Here is a 22,039-nt window from a genome sequence, read left to right on the forward strand (position 1 = left end):
TTAAAGTCCTTACACATTCCGTCACGTGTCAGCTGGACACAGCAGTGTCTGTCTGGCTTCTGAGCTCTTGTATTACAGCTAAACCTTATTTTTTTTATATACAAAGGCAGTTTTTAATTATTGTCTTGGTTTCAAATGTTAAATCTTAAAGTGTCATTTAACACAGACTGCACTTAAAAAATGAGGAAACCTAGACTGATACGTAGACGTAAGACTCTATTATTGCAGATGCACTGCTATGTGGATACAGTACGTACAAGTTGTCCAGCTTCATCAATCAGCTCCTCAAATTATGAAATTAAACAACGTGTACCTACATTGTTTGCTTATGATTATCAGTTTCTTAGTTCCCATATGTCATTATTAATATTGGCCTGAATAATTAATTAGTGTTACAATGGGGCCCAGTCGAGCCACATGTACAGAAAGGTCTCAATACTCAGCTCTACAGTTCCTCTCTCTCATTGCACTCTGCCAGGAATGGTGTGTGCTGGTCCCTTAAAACCTTAAACCTGTTTTCTCATAGCACTTTGCTTTCAATGTCCTCCCCCTTTCTACCTTGCTTGTAAGTCACTGGGAATAAAATCATCTGCCAAATGACTAAATGTAAATGTGGAGTAGTTTATTTTGCCCTGCTTATGATTTCATCGCTCTGACCTCACATCATGTGGTGCGCTGTTATTTCCAGGCCAGCTGGCAGCGGGGACATGCGAGATTGTGACGCTGGACAGGGACAGCAGCCAACCACGCCGGACCATTGCCAGGCAGACGGCCCGCTGTGCTTGTAGGAAGGGTCAGATTGCTGGAACTACAAGAGCCAGACCTGCCTGTGTGGACGGTAAGAAAAATTAAGTAAAAAGTAAAAAGTAATAGTGGCTTACAGCTCCCATTCTGTAAAGGGCCACATCAGTGAAAATGACACACGATGCATTTTTTCCAGAGGCAAGCCTGAATGTGCATGTAAGAATTAAGTGGAAAACCCAAAAACTTTTAAGTAGGGGCTTAAGGTGAATAAACGTAAAGAGATGTTTGTGAAGCCTGCACCAAACCAATTTACTTCATTTCATGAAGGTGGCTGCAGGGGAGGGTTTCTAAAGCCTCCTCCAACAGATGAGCTTAGGTTTAAATGGAATAGTGACACTATTTGTGGACTGTCTGTCTCAGTGAAGTGCTTCAGTATTATTTTGTTCTGTTTTTTTGGAATTGAAGAAAGTAATTGATTAATCAGTAGGTGTATTAACAGAAAATTATTTAGACAATTAGAGAGAGAGAGAGAGAGAGGAGATAAAGCCAAAACTCTTACAACTTCAATCTTTCTAAATGCCGGTACTTGTTTGGAAGTATCGGCCAACACAAGCAATGGAAGTTTGCAAAGTGGGGAAAAATGATGCAAATTTGTCATTCAACACTTCATAGACCAAACAATTGATTGCTTACTCACAAAGCAAATTATCGTAATTTCTCAACCGTATTTCCCCAGAAAGAAGTAATTTTCCATTTACAATGAAATATCTTTTTGATTCTAGGAAAAAATATTAACAAAATAAATTAATACAAATCAGCCCCGGACTCTGTTGTTACTGTAAATGTGAATAAGTTTATTCTTTAGACAAGTTGAAATTATTTAAATAAATAACTTATTCAACAGATCACTTTAACAGATTTGTTTTTGTACTTGCATTTTTATTCATGCAGATGAAAAAGGCAGAATGTGGCCGTTTGCTTCGCCGGACCTGCACTGAACTGCATCCGTAGATGTCTTGTTTTTGCCTGTGGTACCACTGTGCCTTCACACTGGTATCACTAGTTGTAGGAGCTGCATGCTGTCGGTGCACTGTTTGACAGATTTTTACCGATCATCTCAGAGGAAGGCTTTGCACCATGTGTAACTGGACTTTGGCTTTTGCCAGTTAGTGTGGCAGCCAGGGCTGTACGGTACATGACATTAGAGATTTGACCTTTCACCATATTTATTTATTTTTTCTTTAACCACAGTCCTCACACTGATATTTGTGTTCTTCATCTCAGTGCAGAAAAGAAGAATCTGATCTTGTAGACATGCACAACTGCACTGTGGAGTCACTTTCCTGTCCAGTCTCATGCCTCTTTTGCTGGCGAATAAGTTATATGGATGCTGCATAACTCCACAGTATCCAGATATTATCAGGATATATTTGTCACAATGTGGGCTCCACGGAGCACTGTGGCATTTTCTGTAGGCTAGATACTGCTGTTTTTCTGTAGGGAGCTTAGGCTTATCAGCTGGCCTTTTAGGAACATGCACAGGTGGATGGCAGGTGTAGAGATTTGCAGCACGACCAACTACTGGCTTTAAAAAAAGGAGAAAAACTCTGAAAATCATATTTATATTTGTAATATGGCACGGGGCACACAATGGCACCGTGGAATAAGGTACCGGTGCTGTCATGAACTTATTAAGGAAAGGAAATACAAGGTTGTTCTCGGGTAAACACTTTATACATTTATACAGAGCAATTTGATGGCAAAGGTTTTAGGTCCTAATTTGGGATTACACTATTACCTATGTTGAATGATATTTAATAGTTATTTGATTTAACAATATTTCGTGCAAAACTACAGCCAATCCTACTCCAATCAGCCTCTCAAGGATGTCATGGACTTTTTTTAGTATCTATCTGTTTATCAATGTGATAATTGCAAAGTCCTGCAGAGTTCATGGGGGATTGGTTTACTAAGTTTAGTACAATTGCAAATTTCTGGAAGGACTGTCCAACCTTTCACACAGTCTATGATGTTAATTGTGACTTTTTTTCCCTTTCCTATCAAGTAAGGGGGGGGAGAGAGTGGAGAGTAGTGTTTGCTTAAGCTGGGGCCACATATTGGTGCTTGTCTTTAAAATCCATTTATATTTTATTTCCCAATATATGCTGAAGACTCAAAATTTGTTGAGTGAAGTGAGCAATATGTCTGTTTGCTTGAATTTAACTGTCAGTATGAGATGATTCAACTTCCACTTTAATGATCACTTTGAGAGTGAGGGGTAGAAACAGGAAGCCTGGTTCGCTATTTTGCGGTTCATGTTGACGAGACGTCAGTGGGATATCTGCTGACAGTAGCTTGCTAGCAGCTCCCAGCAGGAACAGTTTGACTGAAGTAGAATTCACACATTTGATTTCCAGACTTTCTTTTTTATAGTTTTAAACAGTATTTAATCGGATAGATCCCACTGAAGTGAGCAAACTCGCCGACTTAGCCCAGTTTCTTTCTGTTGCTTGGAGTATCAGCTTGCGGGCACATGGTATTTTTCACCTTGTTTTACAGCTTAAGGAACTGGACATTGGTGTGGGGCTGGTTGGGACTAAGAGGGAGCAGCTACATACACCCTTGCCGTAGATTCAGAGAAGGAATTTGTGCTACGGAGATTAATCCATAATTAGAGGGAAGAGCAGAAACACAAATATTGTTCCCCTGAGTCCATCTTTGTCAATTTCCTCTTCTATGAAGTAAACGTACTTAAAACTGGACAAAGAAACTCTCCTTCTGTATTTCTGGCTGATTAAAAGGTTTACAGAGACTGGAAGCAGTTTGAGCATGTCAGCAGTAATATTCTGGTTAAATGCCGTCAGCATGTAAACGTCCCTGTAAACCGATGAGCTGGAATGTCTGTCCATACAACTAAAGCTAAAGAGCCAGAGAAAGTTAATCACATGCACTGCATTTTTTCACGTGACAGTTAACAGAATTGTTGTGGCTCAAGGTAGTTAAAATAGTTATACCTTTTAATTTACAATAAGAACCTGATTTTCACAAAGTAGGAAATCACACCATGCAGCCCTAACTGAACCCCTAACAACTGGCTTCATGTACAAAGATGTGAGAAAAGAATTTTTAAAAATGATAATTAACAATTTTTTCATGTGTACATACAGATTTTGCACAGAAGAACATGTACTTCATTGTACTCCCCAACAGTACCTATAAGATTTTATATTACAATTTTGTGTTGACAGCATATTGGTATAATGTACATGCATGTACACAGAGGCATATTTATTTTTCTATGTCAGATTGTAATTCACTTTTTTTTGCTACACTCTCTCATTGCAACCAAACACACGCACAAACTTTATTGCTGTTCATATTACAAACTCCCAGAGCTTGATATTATTGCCATGCAAATCTGAGATGCTTGTCTCCACAAATGCAATCTTATTTGTTTATTCAGAGTCAGGCTCAGCTCACTTTGGGAACATCGAAAGAGAATGAGAGGGAGAGAAAGAGCGAGACGGGGAAAGCTGACATAAAAGACCTCAAACGCCACAAATGGGATTTCAATCAGTTTTAATCTACTCGAGTCCTTGAGGTCTGCGCTCCGTTGTAATATGCCTGACACGATCTGTGTCCTTCACGCTTCGGACTCTGTTCACAATCGGTCATCCCATGCATGCGGGATAATCCACGGCTCCATCGGTGGGTCTCACCCGGCGTCTGGACAGTATGCGGTAATGAAAACAGAGCGAGCGCCGTAGTGCCATTGATCCCGAAGAGTCACTCCTCCTTGTTGTTGTGCATTTCCCATCTTCCACTTGCCCGCATGTGTGTTTACTGCTTTGAGGAGGTGAAAATGCGAGATAAGTCGTCGACGTGATAATCTTTTCATAGCCGAGCCCACGAGGAGACCGGCTTAAGGGGGGAAAAAAACCTTCAAGTGTACATCTCTGCAGTATGAAATGCTCTCTGTGACCCTCTCTTCTCCCCTTTTCTGTTTCTACTTTTTCATTTTTCTCTCATGCACACACTCACTCAGTGTCTCTGCACTGCGCGCCTACTTTGGCTCTACCCATTTGAGGCCCATAGGCCCCAGCCTTTTGCTGCATAAGTACACCCTCTCCCATCTGCAATTTCATGCTCTTGAGCCTTTTTACCTCTGTGCTTGATGACTTTTAAGAGGGCTGATATTGATCCTTATTAGGAGGGTGAGAGACTGAGGGAGACTATTAGAGAGAAGCCGAGAGTTACCCACACGCTGGCTGAAGGAGAGAGACGGGACGACAGAAGGGAGCGACTCCAAAGGCGTAGAGGAGCATGTTGACGGTCAGCGTGGTTGTGACGGGGCAGAGAGCTCTCAGCGGGGAGACCCTGCCTCAGGTGTTTGTTCGGTCTTCCTTTGCTGGCATGCCGATGAGGCCGACAGATGATCAGCGTGCAGAGGTTCGACTTGTGGTGTCTGCAAAGTGATACATTTACAGCATATTTAGCCCATGCTGCCTTGTACATCTACTTCAATACACAGTATTTAAAAGCAAGCATTGTCCTTTTTAGTCAGCTCGTCTGCATTTTATTAGTTCATAGTATTAAAACATGTTTTCTTTGTTAAAATCACCAGGTTGTATTAATGTTATGGCCGACCACGTACATCAGATCCTGCCTACATATGTTAAAAATTCAGCCTCATCAGTCACACGTTTTCAAGTTCTTATGCACCAGCGTCCCTAAAAATAAATCCAAGCATAAACCTCCGAAGTAGCAATTTAGTAAACAGAGGAGTTTACAGAATGATGTAATTATACTTAAGTTGCATCTGTGACAGGCTAGAGATGTAAAATGGTGTGAAACAATGAGTGCAGGCCACTGAATGGAATCTAATCAAAATCACAATTTTCTTTAGTGCATTGGCAAACACTGGCTCGCTGAACTAAAGAATCAATATAATGTAGGACTGTACAGTAAAGCTTGAGATTTCCATGCTTTATCTTCATAGAGTTGTGCTATCTGAAGTACTGTATATTCTGACTGCTCACCTTTGAATGCAAGACATGTAATGGAGAGAATTTATATTGCGCTATAGCTAATTCGGAGTATTTGTGCCACCACTGCTGACACATTTCTTGCACTGCAACCTTCAAACATTACTCTTATCTCTGGGTGTCTTGCATACGGGGAATTGTTACAGTGAATCGGGCAGCGATAGAGACAACAGCATGCGTCAGGCTCAGTCTCTGGGCTATTACACTGTACCAGGACTCCAATCATACTGCATCAGACCACTGGTTTGATTTGATCCGGTGAGGGACGGAGGGGGCCGCGGTCTGTTGGGGAAACGTGTCAAGTCAGCACCAGCAGCCAGTTAGCAAGCTAACCGCTACCGCAGCTCAGTCCAGAGGGACCGAGGCCAGAAAAGACGGTCCAGTGGTGAATCTGTAATGTCTCTCCTATCTATTTTCCGTTGGCCTTTTCCGTTCCAAATACGCACGTGCGGACGGAAGACTGATGACCACAGGCTGCTTCCTTGTCAAAGGGAGAGAGGGGAGAGAGGGCAGGCAGCCTGAGGTGGATTGCTTCTCCTTGGGTGTGCCGGTTTGGAGGATATTGCCTCTAAACTGAAGCGGGACACAAATGGCACATTTAATGTACCAATCACACCCAGGATGCGCTACCCGCCCCGAGTGCCTCTTTTGCATCCCTTCTTTTCTTACTCACAGTGGTGCTGTTGACCAGTAAGGTTGTTTTTTTTTTCACTCCAGAAATCTAATAATAGAATTTTCCGTTGGACTATCATTGCTTTACTTGTGTTAAAACAGTCTTCTGTTTCCCAATCATTTTAGTATGATGTGTTTGACAGTTTTGCCAGCTTAAACCATTGTTTGTTTTGCCTCATTTCAAAAATAATTCTGTAAAAAGTGCAATTTTGCCCAGCTAGTGGATTTTTCATTTCGCCATCCATCTGTTGTAAATTGAGCCACTATTTGTGGTGTTTCTCTGAATCTGTGAATCATCCATCAGCATCCTGTTGCCTGTGATTTTGGGAAATACTTTTCAGCAAATAACTTGTATTCAAATAACTGCAGTTATTTAGAGATAGGAGCAAAAGACAAAACAGAAAAGGCTAGAGCTTATATAAAATAGTAAGCAAAATAACAAAACAGAATCATTTTAGACTGACTGATTTTGGGTTATACTGAAGTAAAATGTTACTTACTTTTACAGTTCAGTTTTGATTGACCGGACACTGTGACACCGAACCTGATGGTTTAGGTTTAAAATAAAAATGTCTGGAAGGAAAAATCTATTTTACATTCCTTCTGTGAATTAGGTCAGATAATAAAGTACCACAGTACAACAAAGAGAGGTCCAGTTGAGCTTCCAGGCAGTGATATTTAAAGATCAAATTTTATAATAATTCCTGCTACTGTAGGTTAATTTGAGTGCTTTAGGAATTTCTAAGTATGCAGTATCAATTAAAACCCTAAAACTTTTAGAATGTTTAGCTACTTTCTAAGCGCTTCACACAGAGGCGAGCATTTATTTAACAAATAAGGCAGGTTTAATATGTAGGAGGATACGCTATTACTATTTGAAGAAAAACATAATAGTAATAATAAACAGCGAACTATACGAATGTGGGTGAGAGTTAGAAAATTGGCTTTTCCAGTGCTGATGTCAGTTATTCTCTCCATACACTCCCCAGACATTGATGCCATAGCTTGCTCCAACTGTCGAGCTGTTACTTTTACAGGCTATAAGAACCCAGAAGTCCCAGAAGCGGAGTGTCTGCTTGTTTTTTCCTTTTCTTATTTTTTGTAATGCTGTTTTTCCTTCTGTTTCTCTTTTTTGGGGGGAGGGGGCACTTGGAAATTTTAGAAATATAAATGCAAAGGTTGTCCCTCTGGAGCTACTGGTATCAAAACAGCTTCTTTTTGGATTTACACACACAGAAATACAAAGCTGGTTTGTGTTTTGCAGAATGACGAGTAGAAATATAATACAGCGGATGCTCGCGTTTTCCCCGTAGGATGAAAAAGCTGACGAGCGGTGCACATTAGCATAAAAATAATGCAAAGTGTTGCTCTCTGGCTTTCATTCTGTGGCAGAGATACAGTAAGTTTTCCATCCATTAACCTTGCATTATGTTTCTTTATAGCCTCCTCCCTGCTGGATTCCTCAATAAGCAAAATCCATTTTCATGGTTCTTTGAAAAAAATGAGCTGTTTTCTAATATTTCTCATTAAGAACGGCTCACAAAATGTGCAACACTAGAGAAACGTACTTTATTTTTAATCAAATACCCTAATACGAGGTGCCAAGCACATATTTATTTAGAAATTTCCGTTTCACATTTCAGCAAGCACAGATTAAGTTAAGCGTGCGCAATCTTCAGTAATCAGCCCAGACTTTAAAATGGATATGGGTGAGTTTGGGGCAGCGTTGGTTAGAGAAGCGAGCTTGGGACTCGTGACTGAAAGGTTGCCAGGTTAGACCCCCGAATCCGGTCGGGATCGACGAAACGGCGGCGCTCGTCCGTCCCTCACCGACACCACTGTGGGCACTTTGAGCAAGGCCCGAGCAGCTTCTGCGTGCGAAAATGTGCAGCTGCTCCACCAACACTAACTAGGTGCTAGTTCTATGCTGCTGCTAGTGCTGGCTCAGCATTGGTTCAACTTGTGAACCTTCTAGGAACAAGTTTGCTTTTCCACAGGGTAAGAGAGTCAACAGCACAGATGAATTAGACCAGTTGTGTGTATTGCGGTTACTATGGAGGCTGATTATTCTACATTCAATAAAGAATGTTTTACCTTTCACCTTTGGTTTGACGCTCCCGATCCTTTTTGCGAGAATCCTTTTTTTTCTCTAAATGATGGATGTATATGCAGCCAGAGATAAATAGGCGTACCGCTGGATGTTGTGCAGCAGTAATTGCATATGCACAGACTGACTGTAAATATGTAATATTGTAGGTGATAAAGTTCATACAATTGCCATAATGCATTCAGACAAGCCATTAGGCTCCCCCTTAATTAGGCTGCATTATCCACACATCCCTTCCGCCCAGAACCCATTGCACTCGTTTATAAATCTGCACGTCAGGTGATGAAGTGGCCCCAGGTGTTCCAAGGTTTGGAGTTGTTGATAACGTCAGAGGTTATCGATGCTCTATTGTTGAGCAATCCCGCTTTGCGTGTTTTATTATAATCTATCCAGGCCAAATAAGAAAGGGGCCACTTTAATTCTCTTTAGAAATGCTTAACAAGCATATATTGATGGGATGAAAAGCAGTCATATTTAAAATGCTACTTGCAACCTGAAGCTTTGAGTCAAATTGAGTCTTTTCTTTTCATTATTTTTTCATTGTCTGAGCCACTGTGAGTCACCGGTGTTTTAGTCCTGGAGGGGAAAAAAATCATTTATGTATAATTCTTACTAAATTCTGCACTGATTGAATGCCAAATCATTCAGCTCAAGATCAACTTTGCACCAAGTGTTCATGAAGAGGGACGTTGGCTCGGTAGATTGACTTCACATGCTGCCCCTGGCTTTCAAATGAGCCATCAGGCTCTTGTTTTGAAGTATTACGGAGCTCTTCATAGAGTGGGATTCTTAGCGAGGCCAGCACACCAATCACTCAGTAAGCCCATCAGAGTCATCCCAATATCACAGCCTTATAAATCTTCAAGAGCTAATTTGTCTCAGCTCAACTGTCACTCCCGCCTTGTCTTTTACATCCTCCGAGAGCGTGGGCACAGTACAGAAAGGCACATGAGAAAAAAGGCGCACACATAAACGGAGACGTTGCAAACCGCGTTTGCACGTACACACATCGCAACGTACCCGAATTAAATAAATTAGCAGACGACAATACGTAAATACAGGCAGCACCTCTTTGTTTTTTAACTTTGTTTTACACGGCCGACACAATCCCGGTCGGTGGCGAAATCCCGTCAGCGGCTGAGGGCACAGAGGGAGCTGATGCGGCCTTTCGACTCGGGTCACAGCTGCACACGTTCCTAAATGCCCGCCCGTCCTTCCCGCTCACCGCCGCTGTCGTGGTCGATGGTCCGTGCTCTCACCGTCTCCACCTCACCGGTCTAATTGTAAGAGAAAAGTTCTCCCTGCCGTGAACGCGCGTCCGAGGGACTACGTCTGTTCTCTAAGCTACAGGCTACGAACAATTAATTAATAATTACTGCTTCTACGGACCCCCCAGGGCCCAGGCCACAATTTACAGCGGGAGGCGTCAAGTCAGTCTTAAGTACTGCTGAAATGTGGTTGCATAATGATTCGGCGGTCTAACAATAAGATCTTTTTCTTTTCTTTGTGACCAGCTGCTTAGTTGTTTTTGCAGAGCATCGTGTACAATGATGTTTTTCTGCATACATTCCCATTAACAGTGTTGTGGTTTCCTTAGGGGGGACTCTGACTCTGGCTGTCAGTGTTGCTACTTGCTACTGACTCATGAACGTACGACCAATATGAATTAGTTTTTATAGTTTGCATTATTTTCTTGCCTATAAAATCTATGAATCACTAGCAGCAACAACATACAATATATTAGTAGAGTAAATCAAACACACTTCTATTTAAATGTCCTGCCTTCTATTCCAGGTGTTTTAACCTTAACATTCTGACACAGTCCCTTCACAAGATCAGTGCTATAAGATGTAAAATGGAGGAGCTGAAATATGCTATTTGAAGACCCAAAAGGTGGTGATGGAGCTGGGGCTTTTGAGGGGGCCAACGATGCTTGGCGCGATTATGGCAGCGTAAAGGTATCAACAAAAACCATTAGTACAACGTAATTCTTAAGAGGCGACTTTTAAAGGTTCCATGACCAGAAAAGGACTGTCGTGGTTCAAGGTGACCCTCGATGGCTGGGTGGGATTCAATCATGCGGCTTTTTGCATCTCGGCCCGATACTCTAGCCATCGGGCCCCCAGATAATAGATAACTTTTCCTATTATTTTTGCTGGCAGCACTGGTTTTGGCATAATACCATTCTGATAGTACAGAGATGCTTCAAGAGACCCTGCTAATCTTAAATGAAAGTCTGATAATATGGAATAAACACTTTTTAAATATACTAGAGGATATTTAATGAAATACAACATTCTTCGTGGCAGCTTGTGCAGGGATCCCTGGCAACCATCCTAAAGCTATAATATGTACTTTGAGCTACTGCTAGCAAGAGATCCAGTCCTCCCTCTCTTTGCCCTGCTACATGCCAAACATGTTCTTCCCAGTACTTGAATTAGTTATGAAATGACAATAAAAATCTATGATTGATTTTAAAGCGTGAGACTTGCTCAAAAAGCCTCATTTGTCAGTCTGGCAGTTTGCGTTGAAAGAGGATTCAACTCTTTTTGCTATGTGATGGTGTTAAATGACAGTCCAAAACATATACAGGAAATGACATAAATTAATCTTTAAAAAGAAACAATGCAAAACTGTTTTCAGTTAGTATGCAGTCTATTAGTATTAGTATGCTTCGTGCACCGTTACGATGGTACAGAACACACTTTTGCGTTCCGACACTTGGCATATACCTGGTTTTTCGATCCTGTCCTTGAAATCACCTCAGAAAAAAATACATTCAAGCATTTCAGACATCATCAAGGCCTCCTGAAATGCTACAAACTCTTACTGCCATGCACAGATGTAAATGTTTCCCCTTCAGCAGAACATTAAAATACAGCTTCCTCTTCAGTAATTTCTATATACTGTATTTGTCTAAATGTCGAAACATGTTTGCTTCCTTGATTGTAAAGTGCCTTTTATTGCCAGTTCTTGATGGAAGCTCAAGATGAGGTGGGCCAATCATCTCCCGAGTCCTCGGGCCATTTGATTTCTGCTGTCGACTGCCAAGAAGGGCCGCAAGTGTTCGCTCGCTCGCTCGCTCGCTCGCTCACTCACTTAGAGCTCAGATCCAACACATTCGAGCCCATCTGGCACTGAGAGAGAGAGCTTTCCCTGTTTAACCTCCATTACTCACAAGGTGCTGATTCCATATGATGGGTGTCAGAGCCCTGCAGTGTACATCTCCTCCACTCACCAGCATCCACTTATCTTCCTTTCATCTCCTCCTTGTGATTACTGTTACTGTACTTTTCTTTCTATTTTTAAGAGCCCCAGGGAATCAGACGGTCGCACCCTCAGTTTTTTAGGGGGGGTTGGACGTACAGACGAAAGAACGGATGTAGAGCGCAACATGTAACAGCTGCCCCAGAAGTTTAGGATCTGCGTTAGCTTTGACCGCGAGACACGAGAGGTGAAAGTCAATAGAAGAGGTAAAGAGGAGATAAACTGCACTTGCCCTTGTTATAGTGTCAAAACACGATTTACACAGTAAAAAGTGATTTCACACGCACTTTAATAATGACCGAAACAACCGCTGTGATTTTACACACATTTTTATGTATTTGCTAACAAAAAAGATGGAACCGTGACTATGTGGCCTTCACGCGATGGAAAAAGCGTGCGTGTGTTTGGTGCTGCAGTAAGTAAACTGGTGGTGGTTGGATGTAAATATAACACGGTTGTGATTATTCTTTATCTTCCTCATTAAAGCAGCGGTGGAACAGCTGCACGAGTACACAGGGCAACTAAAGAAGGGAGGCACTCTATTGTGACTGAAATGATAAAATGCATAATTAGGTAGTCAATGTTGTGTTCCATCTCTCTCTCTTCCCCTCGCTCTGTCTTGTGCTGATAGGTGCAACTCTGTGTTTCCTCTCCATTTTCAGAAATAATGTTGTTCATTAATGCAATGCAATTTCAGGCATGCCCCCTCTTTTTCTTTCTGTCGCGGTTTGTGTTTGGTAATTTACCTTTATTGGCTGGCTTAGCAATTTCATCTGAACACGGATTCATTTAATAATGTATGCGTCTCGTCGCGTACCGCTCCAAACCTCACCTGTAATTGCCGTGCAGCTGGGTGCACTCGACCGGATGGAAGCCGAATGCGTGGACTCGGTGAGGAAGACGGGATGAGAAAAGAAGAGGGAGTGGTTCTGAATGCTTTGTGTCATGGGGGGGGGGAAGCAACCTGAGCAGTTGATCTGAAGACAAAGTTTAGTGAAGTAGTGAACCCACGGGACTGCAGAGCTTCTATTTTGTGCCTTTTTATGAGAGTTGTGTAATTCAACTGTTAGGGGCAGCAGATCACTGGATCAGTGGTTGGCCATCAATCACAGTTGATGGTTCACAGCCTGACTCCTTTGGCCTTATGCCGAAGCGTCCCAGGACAAGACACTGAACGTCCAAAACATTGTAAAAAAGCATTTTAACTCTTTCTTGTTCAGTCTATTCCCGTCCCTGTGGAATGCAAAGTTGACTTCACGCCACGTTGACTGTTTGGGGGACACACCCCCTAATGAGATTTCCCCTCCCTTTCTGTTTGACTTAAAAGCTGCGTTTTGACTTCCTGTCATGATTTTAAAAAGTGTAACCACAGTTTCTCAGTGCTGCCGTTAGTTTATAAGTAGGTCTGTACTCAAGTGATCCAATGTTGATCAGAGCCACTGGAAAAACTTTCATGCATTTGCCATTATTAGATTTTCCAAATTCTGTTGCTTGCTATTGCAATTTAATTTCTCCAGGTACAGGTCCCCATTCTTCCTCCTCATCTTGTCCCACCTACATAACTTAAACAAACTGCAATGTAACTATACTAAGTTTTCTCTATGGTGTCCAATTATTTCTAAAACTGTTATCATGACAAATTATGCATTTAAGTATTTATAATTCCAAAATCTTTCGTGCAGTTTTGTACAGCCCGTCAATCAATAGAGTGAATCCATATATATTAAGTATTAAGCTGTGCACAGGTAATCTTCTTGTTTTCTTTTTAATGAAATGTAATTGTACCAAATGAAATTACAAATTTTGCTCATTACAGCTCATTTATGCTTCTTTCTGGCTAAATGGGCTGCCCCTCCTCCACAGTAAAGATTAGTCAGATTAAAACTGGGAAATGCTGCTTTTAAACCTTTTTTTTATGCCGGTATGCAGCATTTTTTACCTTTATACAAAGGTTTCACGGCCGCTTTTTATGCAAAGTTAAACGAGCATAAATCAAAACATTTTTCCAGAATGTCAAACATTTACTTTAATAATGCTTTTAATGCAAAAAAAAAGTCTTGCCCTTTCCTGTCCGTTCCCATCTCTGCTGTGTGTGTTTACAGTGTATGCATGTGTGTGTACTGTCCTGAAACACAACTGCAGTCACCCTCCACTCTCATCTAATTGTTCTGTAAAGCCCCGCGAGGAGGATTGTGGTCACAGTTGTCTTCGTCCTTGGGTTGGAGCACCACTGGCTCACCTTGCCAGTAATAAAAAAAAAAAGGCAGGTCTTCCGTTAAGTGCCCACACATAAAAATGTGTGTGTGTGTGCATATATGCACATGTGTGGATGTTAGTGTGTCCCTCAGTAGGAGGACAGACATCATTATCCCCACCCTTCACACCATCCTCTGCAGGGGAACCTTTTAATCCCCCTGTTAGAAAAAAACAAAAAATAGAATAAAACCAGATGAATGAAGTAAATTAGAACCCTCCCTCTGCTCCCATCGCATCATACTCCGCTGTCACGAGGGGCCAATTTTTATAAGAGCCAGTTATGGGACATCACACGGCCAAAATAATATTAGCACGGTGGCGACAGGCGTGTGAAGGCAAGATGAATCTAGGATAAAAATAAGGCAAATGAATACAAATTGTGTCTCCTTCACCTAGAGGGGGGGAATAAATCATAAGTGGACCACTGTGGCGTGTTCTCTCTTGCTTTGTCGCTTTTTCGTCATCACACAGACACTCTCCCATCCTTTCTCTCTGTTTTTCATTGCCTTTCATTCTCTGACTCACTTCATCTGATTAAGTCGGCTACAAAGTGTCCTCCTGCGTTAATAACCCGCTCTGAGAGCTGGGGAGGGGGGGAACGGGTATTTACTATATGTAGGTGTCAGAATGTCACTGTGGAGAAATGCAGCATCTTGTGTAAGATGACAGCGGGTGATGTGAAATGTTTGATGGCGATACCGAACATTGTGACGTCTTTCTGTTCAATAGTAACAAACTACACGCACAGCACTATTTGTACTATTGTAGTTACAGTAGGTGCTCTTGAAAATGTCAAGCAGTCTAACCCTAATAGTCATTGCAAATTGTAATTTAGTTTACTGAACATAACCGTAATAAAATTACTTTAAAACATACTGGAACCTTAACTTAGTTAACTGACTTTTTTATTGCAATTTTATATATTTCTTTTTTATTAAGTTCCTTTTGTTTTGGAACTTAATAAAAAAACAAAACAAACAAAAAAAAGACCCTATAAACGATAAGAAAACCCGGTCGTAGCTCAGGTGTTTCAGCTTTCGTGTTAGCTGTGCCCACACACGCCGACTAAAAGTAAGGTGTTCCCACAGTTCCCGCCGCACAAGCTTTTTAAAACCAAAATGTATGCAAACGATCGATGCGACTCCACTGTTTTGCTTCTACACTAGTTTGGTCTCCTTGCTTGTTAAACTTGTCATCTTAAATTTCTTCATCCACTCATTCACTTACCACGAAGGTGGACGAGGCCAGATCTCTGCCGGAGAAGCTCAAGAAACACTTCTGTTATAGTATTTAATTAAAGCTTTTTAACAGACCTATCTCCAATACAGATTTATTTGTAACATGTAAAATATACTCCAGTGACGGTTACACCAGCTCCCTCCTAATTATAACATTAGGGCTATTCTATTGACAGCAAGACTAATACTGCAAGACAGAGGACCAAAATGTGTCCCGGAGCAGGATTTTTTCATTGTTCAGACGCTGGGTTCCTGCTCACACTGCACATCGATCAACTGATCTCAGCCTTATTTTAAAATCAGTCGGGCGCAACCGAATTAAAATCGAGCTAAACCCGTACAGTGTCCGCCTGGCTTAGACCAAACCCACTGTTTGGTGCAATTAAGCTATATTTAAGTTAAGTTAAAAACGTAACGATATACATTATAGATTTGTTATTGATTTCAGTAAACTGCACTGTAAAGCAAACGGGCACCAGCAAAACAAATGCTCTCCGTTGCTCAAACTACGGCCTCTAAATCCTCGTCATCAAAATTAAGCCAACTTTTTGCCAACCAAGCCTTGTGGAATAAATTTACAACACTACTTTGGTGTTGACAAGTACATTACTGATGAGGGTGATGGTCCCCTTTTGGGGCTAGTAATCCACATCATTCCCCCCTATCCATCTGTGTGTGCTTGATTAATTCTGTTGAGTCTGTCTTGTTAGAACACCACTTGGAACATGCAAACATGAGGCTAAACACATGCAAACTGGAGAGCAAACAGCTGTGGGCTATCCAAGGACAATTTGACCACGTCGTCTACGGACTAGTAGAGGTGGAGGCTATTGTGTAGAGGAGGGAAGCGGGGAAGTCAGATGCGATGTTTTGTGAATTCATTCATTATGAATCATTCATAGGAAGGCAGAATTGATACGTGTAAGGCCATATTTGTGTGTCATGGCAATTTTAGATTGCTACAGGGTTGTGGATTCAAATCACCGGGATAATTTGTGCTAGAAAAGGTATCCAATTTAGCATTTATGTTTTATATCTTCCTAATTATGCATTATTTTTTAATACTAAATCCCATCAAAACAGTCACGCTGCAGTGGTGGACTAAAGATCTGGGTCTTCAGTAATTCATAATACTTGTAACAGAGTAAGAATGTTTAGTTCTCAACCAACAGAAAAGGCAAAGATTTTAATATTTCTAAATAATAATTTAGATAATGATTTACTCATTTTAGGGGGAAAAAATTATTACTGATATATCACTCCCATGTCACATGGAAAAGTTAAAGAGCACAGTCCACAAATGAAAAGCAGATTAGAACGGACGCAACTAGTATTACAGTGCTGTTGGCCACATACAATTAAATTCCGGTAGCTTGAAGAAATTTTCCACATCCAGGGTGCGATTGTGAGGCAATGTTGTGAAGGATTTCTTCTCCAAACACATAAAAACACCACAACTGCTACTGTTTTCCACTCTGAAAAATGGATAAACTCTGGTGTAATGGGACCGGGCTAGACTGATTTGAGGGTGCAGAGGGCACGTCCTGATTGATAGACGGAAGAGGAAGAGGTAAAGCCTCACATCGGGCGATTGTGAGTTGCGCGCACACCCGCAGGCGAGCAAACCTTGCTCTCCGCAAATCTCTCGGAGTGTAAACTAGGGCCAGAGGTTCGGTCCCGAGGGGAGCAACACTTTGTATGAGCGCTTACCGTGGATAAAGCACTTTAAAGGCCAGGTCTTTTGGAATGGGATGTGTACTAAAATGGATTTTTGCCCAATTGTGACGTACAACAGATCACTTTGAAGAAACCTAGCCTTAAGCTGTACGCTGACTCGTACTTCAGTGGACCGCATACATTTATTACATGTTTACTGGAAATTAAAATTAGGTGCTAGAAGAGAACCAAGTTCTATTTGTTATTTGGAATCAAACAATCTTCAGAGGAACAGCCAACCAAAAGTGCAGGCCCCAGGACACAGGATCCTGCTGGTTTTGCACCTGGCGTTTCAGGTGAATACAAATATCTATCAGAGGCTAGAAAATCAGCAGTTCTCTGTCCTCAAGGCCAGGATTGAAAGCCATAATTGCCATGAAGCGGACAGTTCCCCTTGAATTTTTGTCTGGTGCCACTAAATACAAAAGCAGTGTACAGAGAGGCTGCCAATTTTCTTGGCAATTCTCTTAGCAATTATACCATACAAAGGTATTTGGTAATGATTTATTAAGGTCATCCTCTAAAAATAAAGGTTAACAGAACAAACGATTGCAGAAAATAAATTCCTTGTCACAGTGCGAACAGGACCAAACGTGTTTTGTTGCCGTTACAGTAGGAGTTGAGCAAATATGCGAAGGTTTTCTTTTTTTTTTGTTTTTTTTCAAAGTCCATAGACACTGCAGCACGAGGAATGTAACAGGTTCTTAAAAAAAGATGCAACATCACAGTTGGTCTTCAATGTCCAAATGGCAGAGATGTGAATGACACTCAAGCTCCAGAGCCATAACATTTTTGTTTATCTTCTATTGTGTATAAAATATGGCTTGATGAGATTTGCAAATCATTGCATTCTGTTTCTATTTACATTTAACACTGTCTCAAGTTTTTTGGCATTGGTGTTGTAGGTTTGAAGCAATAAGTGTGTCAATGGCCCGCATACTTCTTACTAAGCAGTCATGACAGACTAAATGGTGTCCAATTAGGAAGTGATGGCGAGTCTGAAGTCTGAGGTGAAACAAAACCAGTTGTTTTCTTTAAAAGGTTTTAATTTTAATTTTAATTTTTTGTCCTTTCGGCTTATCCCGCGAGTTCAGGGTCGCCACAGCGGATCATTGTCCTGGAATTGGGATGTGAACGGGCTGTTAGGGGTTCAGCTTCTCGCCCAGAGACGCTTCGACACATAGCCGGGAGCGGGGATCGAACCACTGGCCCCGTGATCCGCGGACGACTGCCACTAGTATTATTTAATTTATAAAATTATGCAATTCATGAATTTGCAATAATGACAGAACTACACTGGTGACAGAGTGAGAGAAATACCACTTTTTGCGAGACTTGTTACTTTTGACATCCCTTCTTGCTGGCTACTCGCTGTGCAAGTCCTCATCAAGTCTTAGGTGGACTCGCTCTTTCAGGAGAATAACCCTGTAGGATAAACATCACAAATCCTTGTGTGGCTTATTATATTTAGTGCTGAGCGTTGAGCCCAAGGGACGGTTGGTGACTTAAAAAGGCTACTTCAGGCAAAGAACTGTGTTTTTTTTTCTGCATTGGCTCCGGTTTGTGGATTTCTTAAAGTCATGCAATTATATTTGCTTGTTTTAAAGAAAAAAATGATTTGTTTATCAGTTATTGTTAGAAGATCCAAATACTGTTAAGACTGCCATACATACCGTAACAACTACTGTACGGTATTCAATCCAACAGGAATTTACACTGTGCGGGATTCCTGCGGGAGAGAAATTCATCTCCCGAGACAGGACAAAGTCAATATGGAAAGTTACAGAGCCCACAGGGAGCAGGCCACCAGAGGCCAAACTGATACTCTCGAATAAAGACAGACAGCGCAAGAGAAATGGTTTTACTGTACGTGCGTGCGGGAGAGAGAGCGTAAGAGACGGGAAGCAAGGGCAAGATGGAGAAAATGGAGGACGGAAACTGTTTTGTTTACCGTATATCCAGTACACACGGCTGTTCGGGTACACATTCGGAAATGATAAATTCTCCTTTGGTGTTGAGTTGTCATGTATTTAATCAAGCATTTGAAGCTGTCTTTTTTTTTTTTTTAAAAACTTCTGGCACCCGTTGGGAACTGACTCTCTGGAAAGACATAGTTACAGTATGTGTACTCTGTGCACAGCGAGACTAGCGGCATGGAAAGTGCAGCTGCTGTTTTAAAACCCTTCCAGTTCAGTTTTTCTAATTGGGCTTGTGAACTTAATAACCTCAAACCTTTTTCTTAATTAGACAGCTTAAGTGATAAATTGTCGCACGTCCATCGAGTTTTTCTTTTTTAATACATTTAGCATACTGGACATCTGTTTGTTTACCAAAAGGTTTGGTATAAAAATGAAGTACTAATAGTGCTATTGAGAAGTTATTTACATGTGCTTTTTTTAATTCATTCATCTGATAATTTACATGCACTTAAAGTAAACTCTTTAAGTGCATGTAATGACAAAAACAAAATACTAAAAATGAATAATGAAAGACTGTATTATTTTAAGAAAATGTACGCACACGCAAAATGTTGTTTAATAGTATAGCGGGTTTCATGAACGGGGCTGTTTAAAGCACTTTACAAAGACATAAAATAAAATGCAATAAAAAGGTTAAAATATATAAAACCACTGCATAGCATGCACAACACACACACAAAAGCATAACATTATCCCGTTTAATTACCATAAAGGTTAATCTAGATACATCTACAAGGACTTAAGGACGCTGTACCCTAAATTGCCAGCACCTCAATCCTGTCCTGAGCGGATTTACGCATCTGGGGTATGAGGTGTGCGTTTCCATTAGTTGTACAGTTTCTCATTTTCTACAACCACTCTTTGCTGTGCCACTTAAAAGCCTCTTGTTTAGGTGATTCACTCTGAGTGGCCCATTATCTTTCCCTCTTTATGATTCATTTACAGTCTCAAAATAAATTTTTCAAACCCTCTCTACCTGGCATTGGTGCATTTTAAATTGGGTTTTAGTCCAGTTACATTATCCCAAAAATAATACTGGTAACAGTACATACTGTATGTGAACGTGTTTTTGTGAAATATAGGAAAATATATCAACCTTAAATGCCAGCAAAAATAAAATGTGTTAAATATGCTAACTATAACGATAAATGTTTTGCTTCAGTTAAGATTTTTGTGCAGCTAAAACATTTAAACTCTGACAGTATTTACGATATCAGCCTTTAAAAAAGCTATAGTGTCAGCATTTTAGCAGTAGTACATTTTAGCACTTTAGTATTAACCCAAAGGTTGCCATAGTAACAGCGACATCAGTGATTTAATTGTGCAGCGGAAGACTCTGAAATACTCTTCATAGTGCAGCAATACAAATCCGCAATGTATTAATGTAGAATAAGCTGTGGACCCACTAACCATGAAACTAGTATATTAAAGAGTAATTACAGAAAGTAAATACATTCACTGAATGGCTATTTCTAAAAATAATGCCATAAGAAAGTCATACAAAAAGATTTAATGGTTTGGTTTCATGAAAATACTAAATATAAACAGATTCATTTTTGACACAGAACTGCTTGTTTTTTAAAGCTTCATATATCCCCAGGTGAAAGTATGAAACACGGCACTTAAATTACAGGAATTGTTCCTCCTCAGTATAATGGCTTATTTTTCTGTGTATCTTTGACTCTTGCCAATGTTTAACACTCCACGCGTATCACTCGTCGCGTCTGAAGAGCACAAAGCGTTTCAGCTCATCGCGTTCGTCGTCACTATCGCGTTCGTATATCGCTACTTGATCTCGGCCCACACAAGCTCTCGCTCAGATGGGCGAGCGGATCCTCGGCGCGCACCAGAGAGTTCTCGTCATCCCGACCCATTTAGTTTTACAAGCTAAGCACAAGTAGAAAGGCTGTTTCACTGTCTGTGTACGTGTGGGTGGATGTAAGTTTAAAAAAAAAAAAAAAAAAAAAGAGACTGATAAAAGATATGCATTGCAGAACTTGTGGTACAAGTTGCACTGCATTTGGAAAAGAGGAAATGGAAAGAAAAAGTGAAGAGTACGACAGGCCGAGCCTTCCTTGTACCTACATTCTCCCACGGTGCCTGGTTGTTGGGCTGCCTTTAAATTTGCCCAGGGACAAAGCGGCACAAGGTATAATCCACCTGCCAGTCCCGTTCAGCATCAGCAGCACTCTGGCAGGAACATTCTGCCCCCCACTTAAACACAAAATACCATCAGTGCGGAACAGTAGAACCTATTCTCCTCCCCGCTCTTTCTTCCCTCCTCCTCTCTGGATTCCAAATGCACCACAGCAAAGCAACGTGGGAGGTGATGTAGAAACACAGGAGAAAGAGACAGACTTTGAGAGGAGAAACAAGACAGAAAGATGCTTTAGAGGCAGAGCAAGTATTAGCAAGAGTGGAAAAGAGATGAGCTAAAGAAGGAGAGTAGACACGGAGCTAAACGAGTGAGAGAAGGGATGCAGAACGCTTTTTCCGCTCCTTCCCAAACCCCTCTCGCCGGCGGGGAGGCCCCGGGAGAGAGCCGAGATCGATCGGTTCATTTGGATCGGAAAAGTGGATCTCTCCCCCCAAAAAACTTGTTTCCTTCCAAACCAAATGACAAATGAGCTATCGATTTGTTGTTTACCGTCCGGAGTGCACAACGCCCCCTCGGCGTGCACGACGGACCTCATTATGGCCGGGTCTCCGAGGTTCACCGTCGCTGCTCGCCGCTAACCGACAGCTCTCTCAGCCACAGAACGCCCACCGCAGTACTGTACGTGCAACCCCGTTGCTCCGCTACACGAAAAATGACAAACAATGGCGCTTCTGATTGGAACCCTACTTGAGCTCCACATAAAAGGAGGGACGTAAAAGGAGAGAAACTCTCACGTACCAAATAGCTTCCACTTTTTAAATGCAATGGCATTTTCAGTGAATACGAGTAAAAGGTCCTCAACACCTGTCTGTCGGAACCAAACGCACAGTTCTCGATCAACACAAATGAAGAACGTA

At 41.4% G+C, this 22,039-nt stretch overlaps 1 protein-coding gene and 1 long non-coding RNA gene across 5 annotated transcripts in view; one reads left to right on the forward strand and one right to left on the reverse strand.

Moving 5' to 3' along the window:
- The window catches only part of tafa5a (TAFA chemokine like family member 5a), a 145,786-nt gene that overhangs the window by 76,952 nt on the left and 46,795 nt on the right, over positions 1-22,039 (forward strand). For all 3 annotated transcript variants that reach the window (XR_010911976.1, XR_010911977.1, XM_067490112.1), the window contains exon 2: positions 689-838. Coding sequence is in view for 1 of the 3 variants with exons in the window: in XM_067490112.1 (XP_067346213.1) it covers positions 689-838 (150 nt within the window). In the remaining 2 variants the exon portion in view is untranslated. The remainder of the gene's footprint in view (positions 1-688; positions 839-22,039) is intronic.
- LOC137106594 (uncharacterized) overlaps positions 1,566-22,039 on the reverse strand; it is a 224,861-nt gene continuing 204,387 nt past the window's right edge. For both annotated transcript variants that reach the window (XR_010911978.1, XR_010911979.1), the window contains one exon: positions 1,566-5,209. This is a non-coding gene — a long non-coding RNA (uncharacterized lncRNA). The remainder of the gene's footprint in view (positions 5,210-22,039) is intronic.

This window comes from Channa argus, chromosome 21 (assembly GCF_033026475.1).
Source record: "Channa argus isolate prfri chromosome 21, Channa argus male v1.0, whole genome shotgun sequence".
Classification (NCBI taxonomy): Eukaryota; Metazoa; Chordata; class Actinopteri; order Anabantiformes; family Channidae; genus Channa; species Channa argus.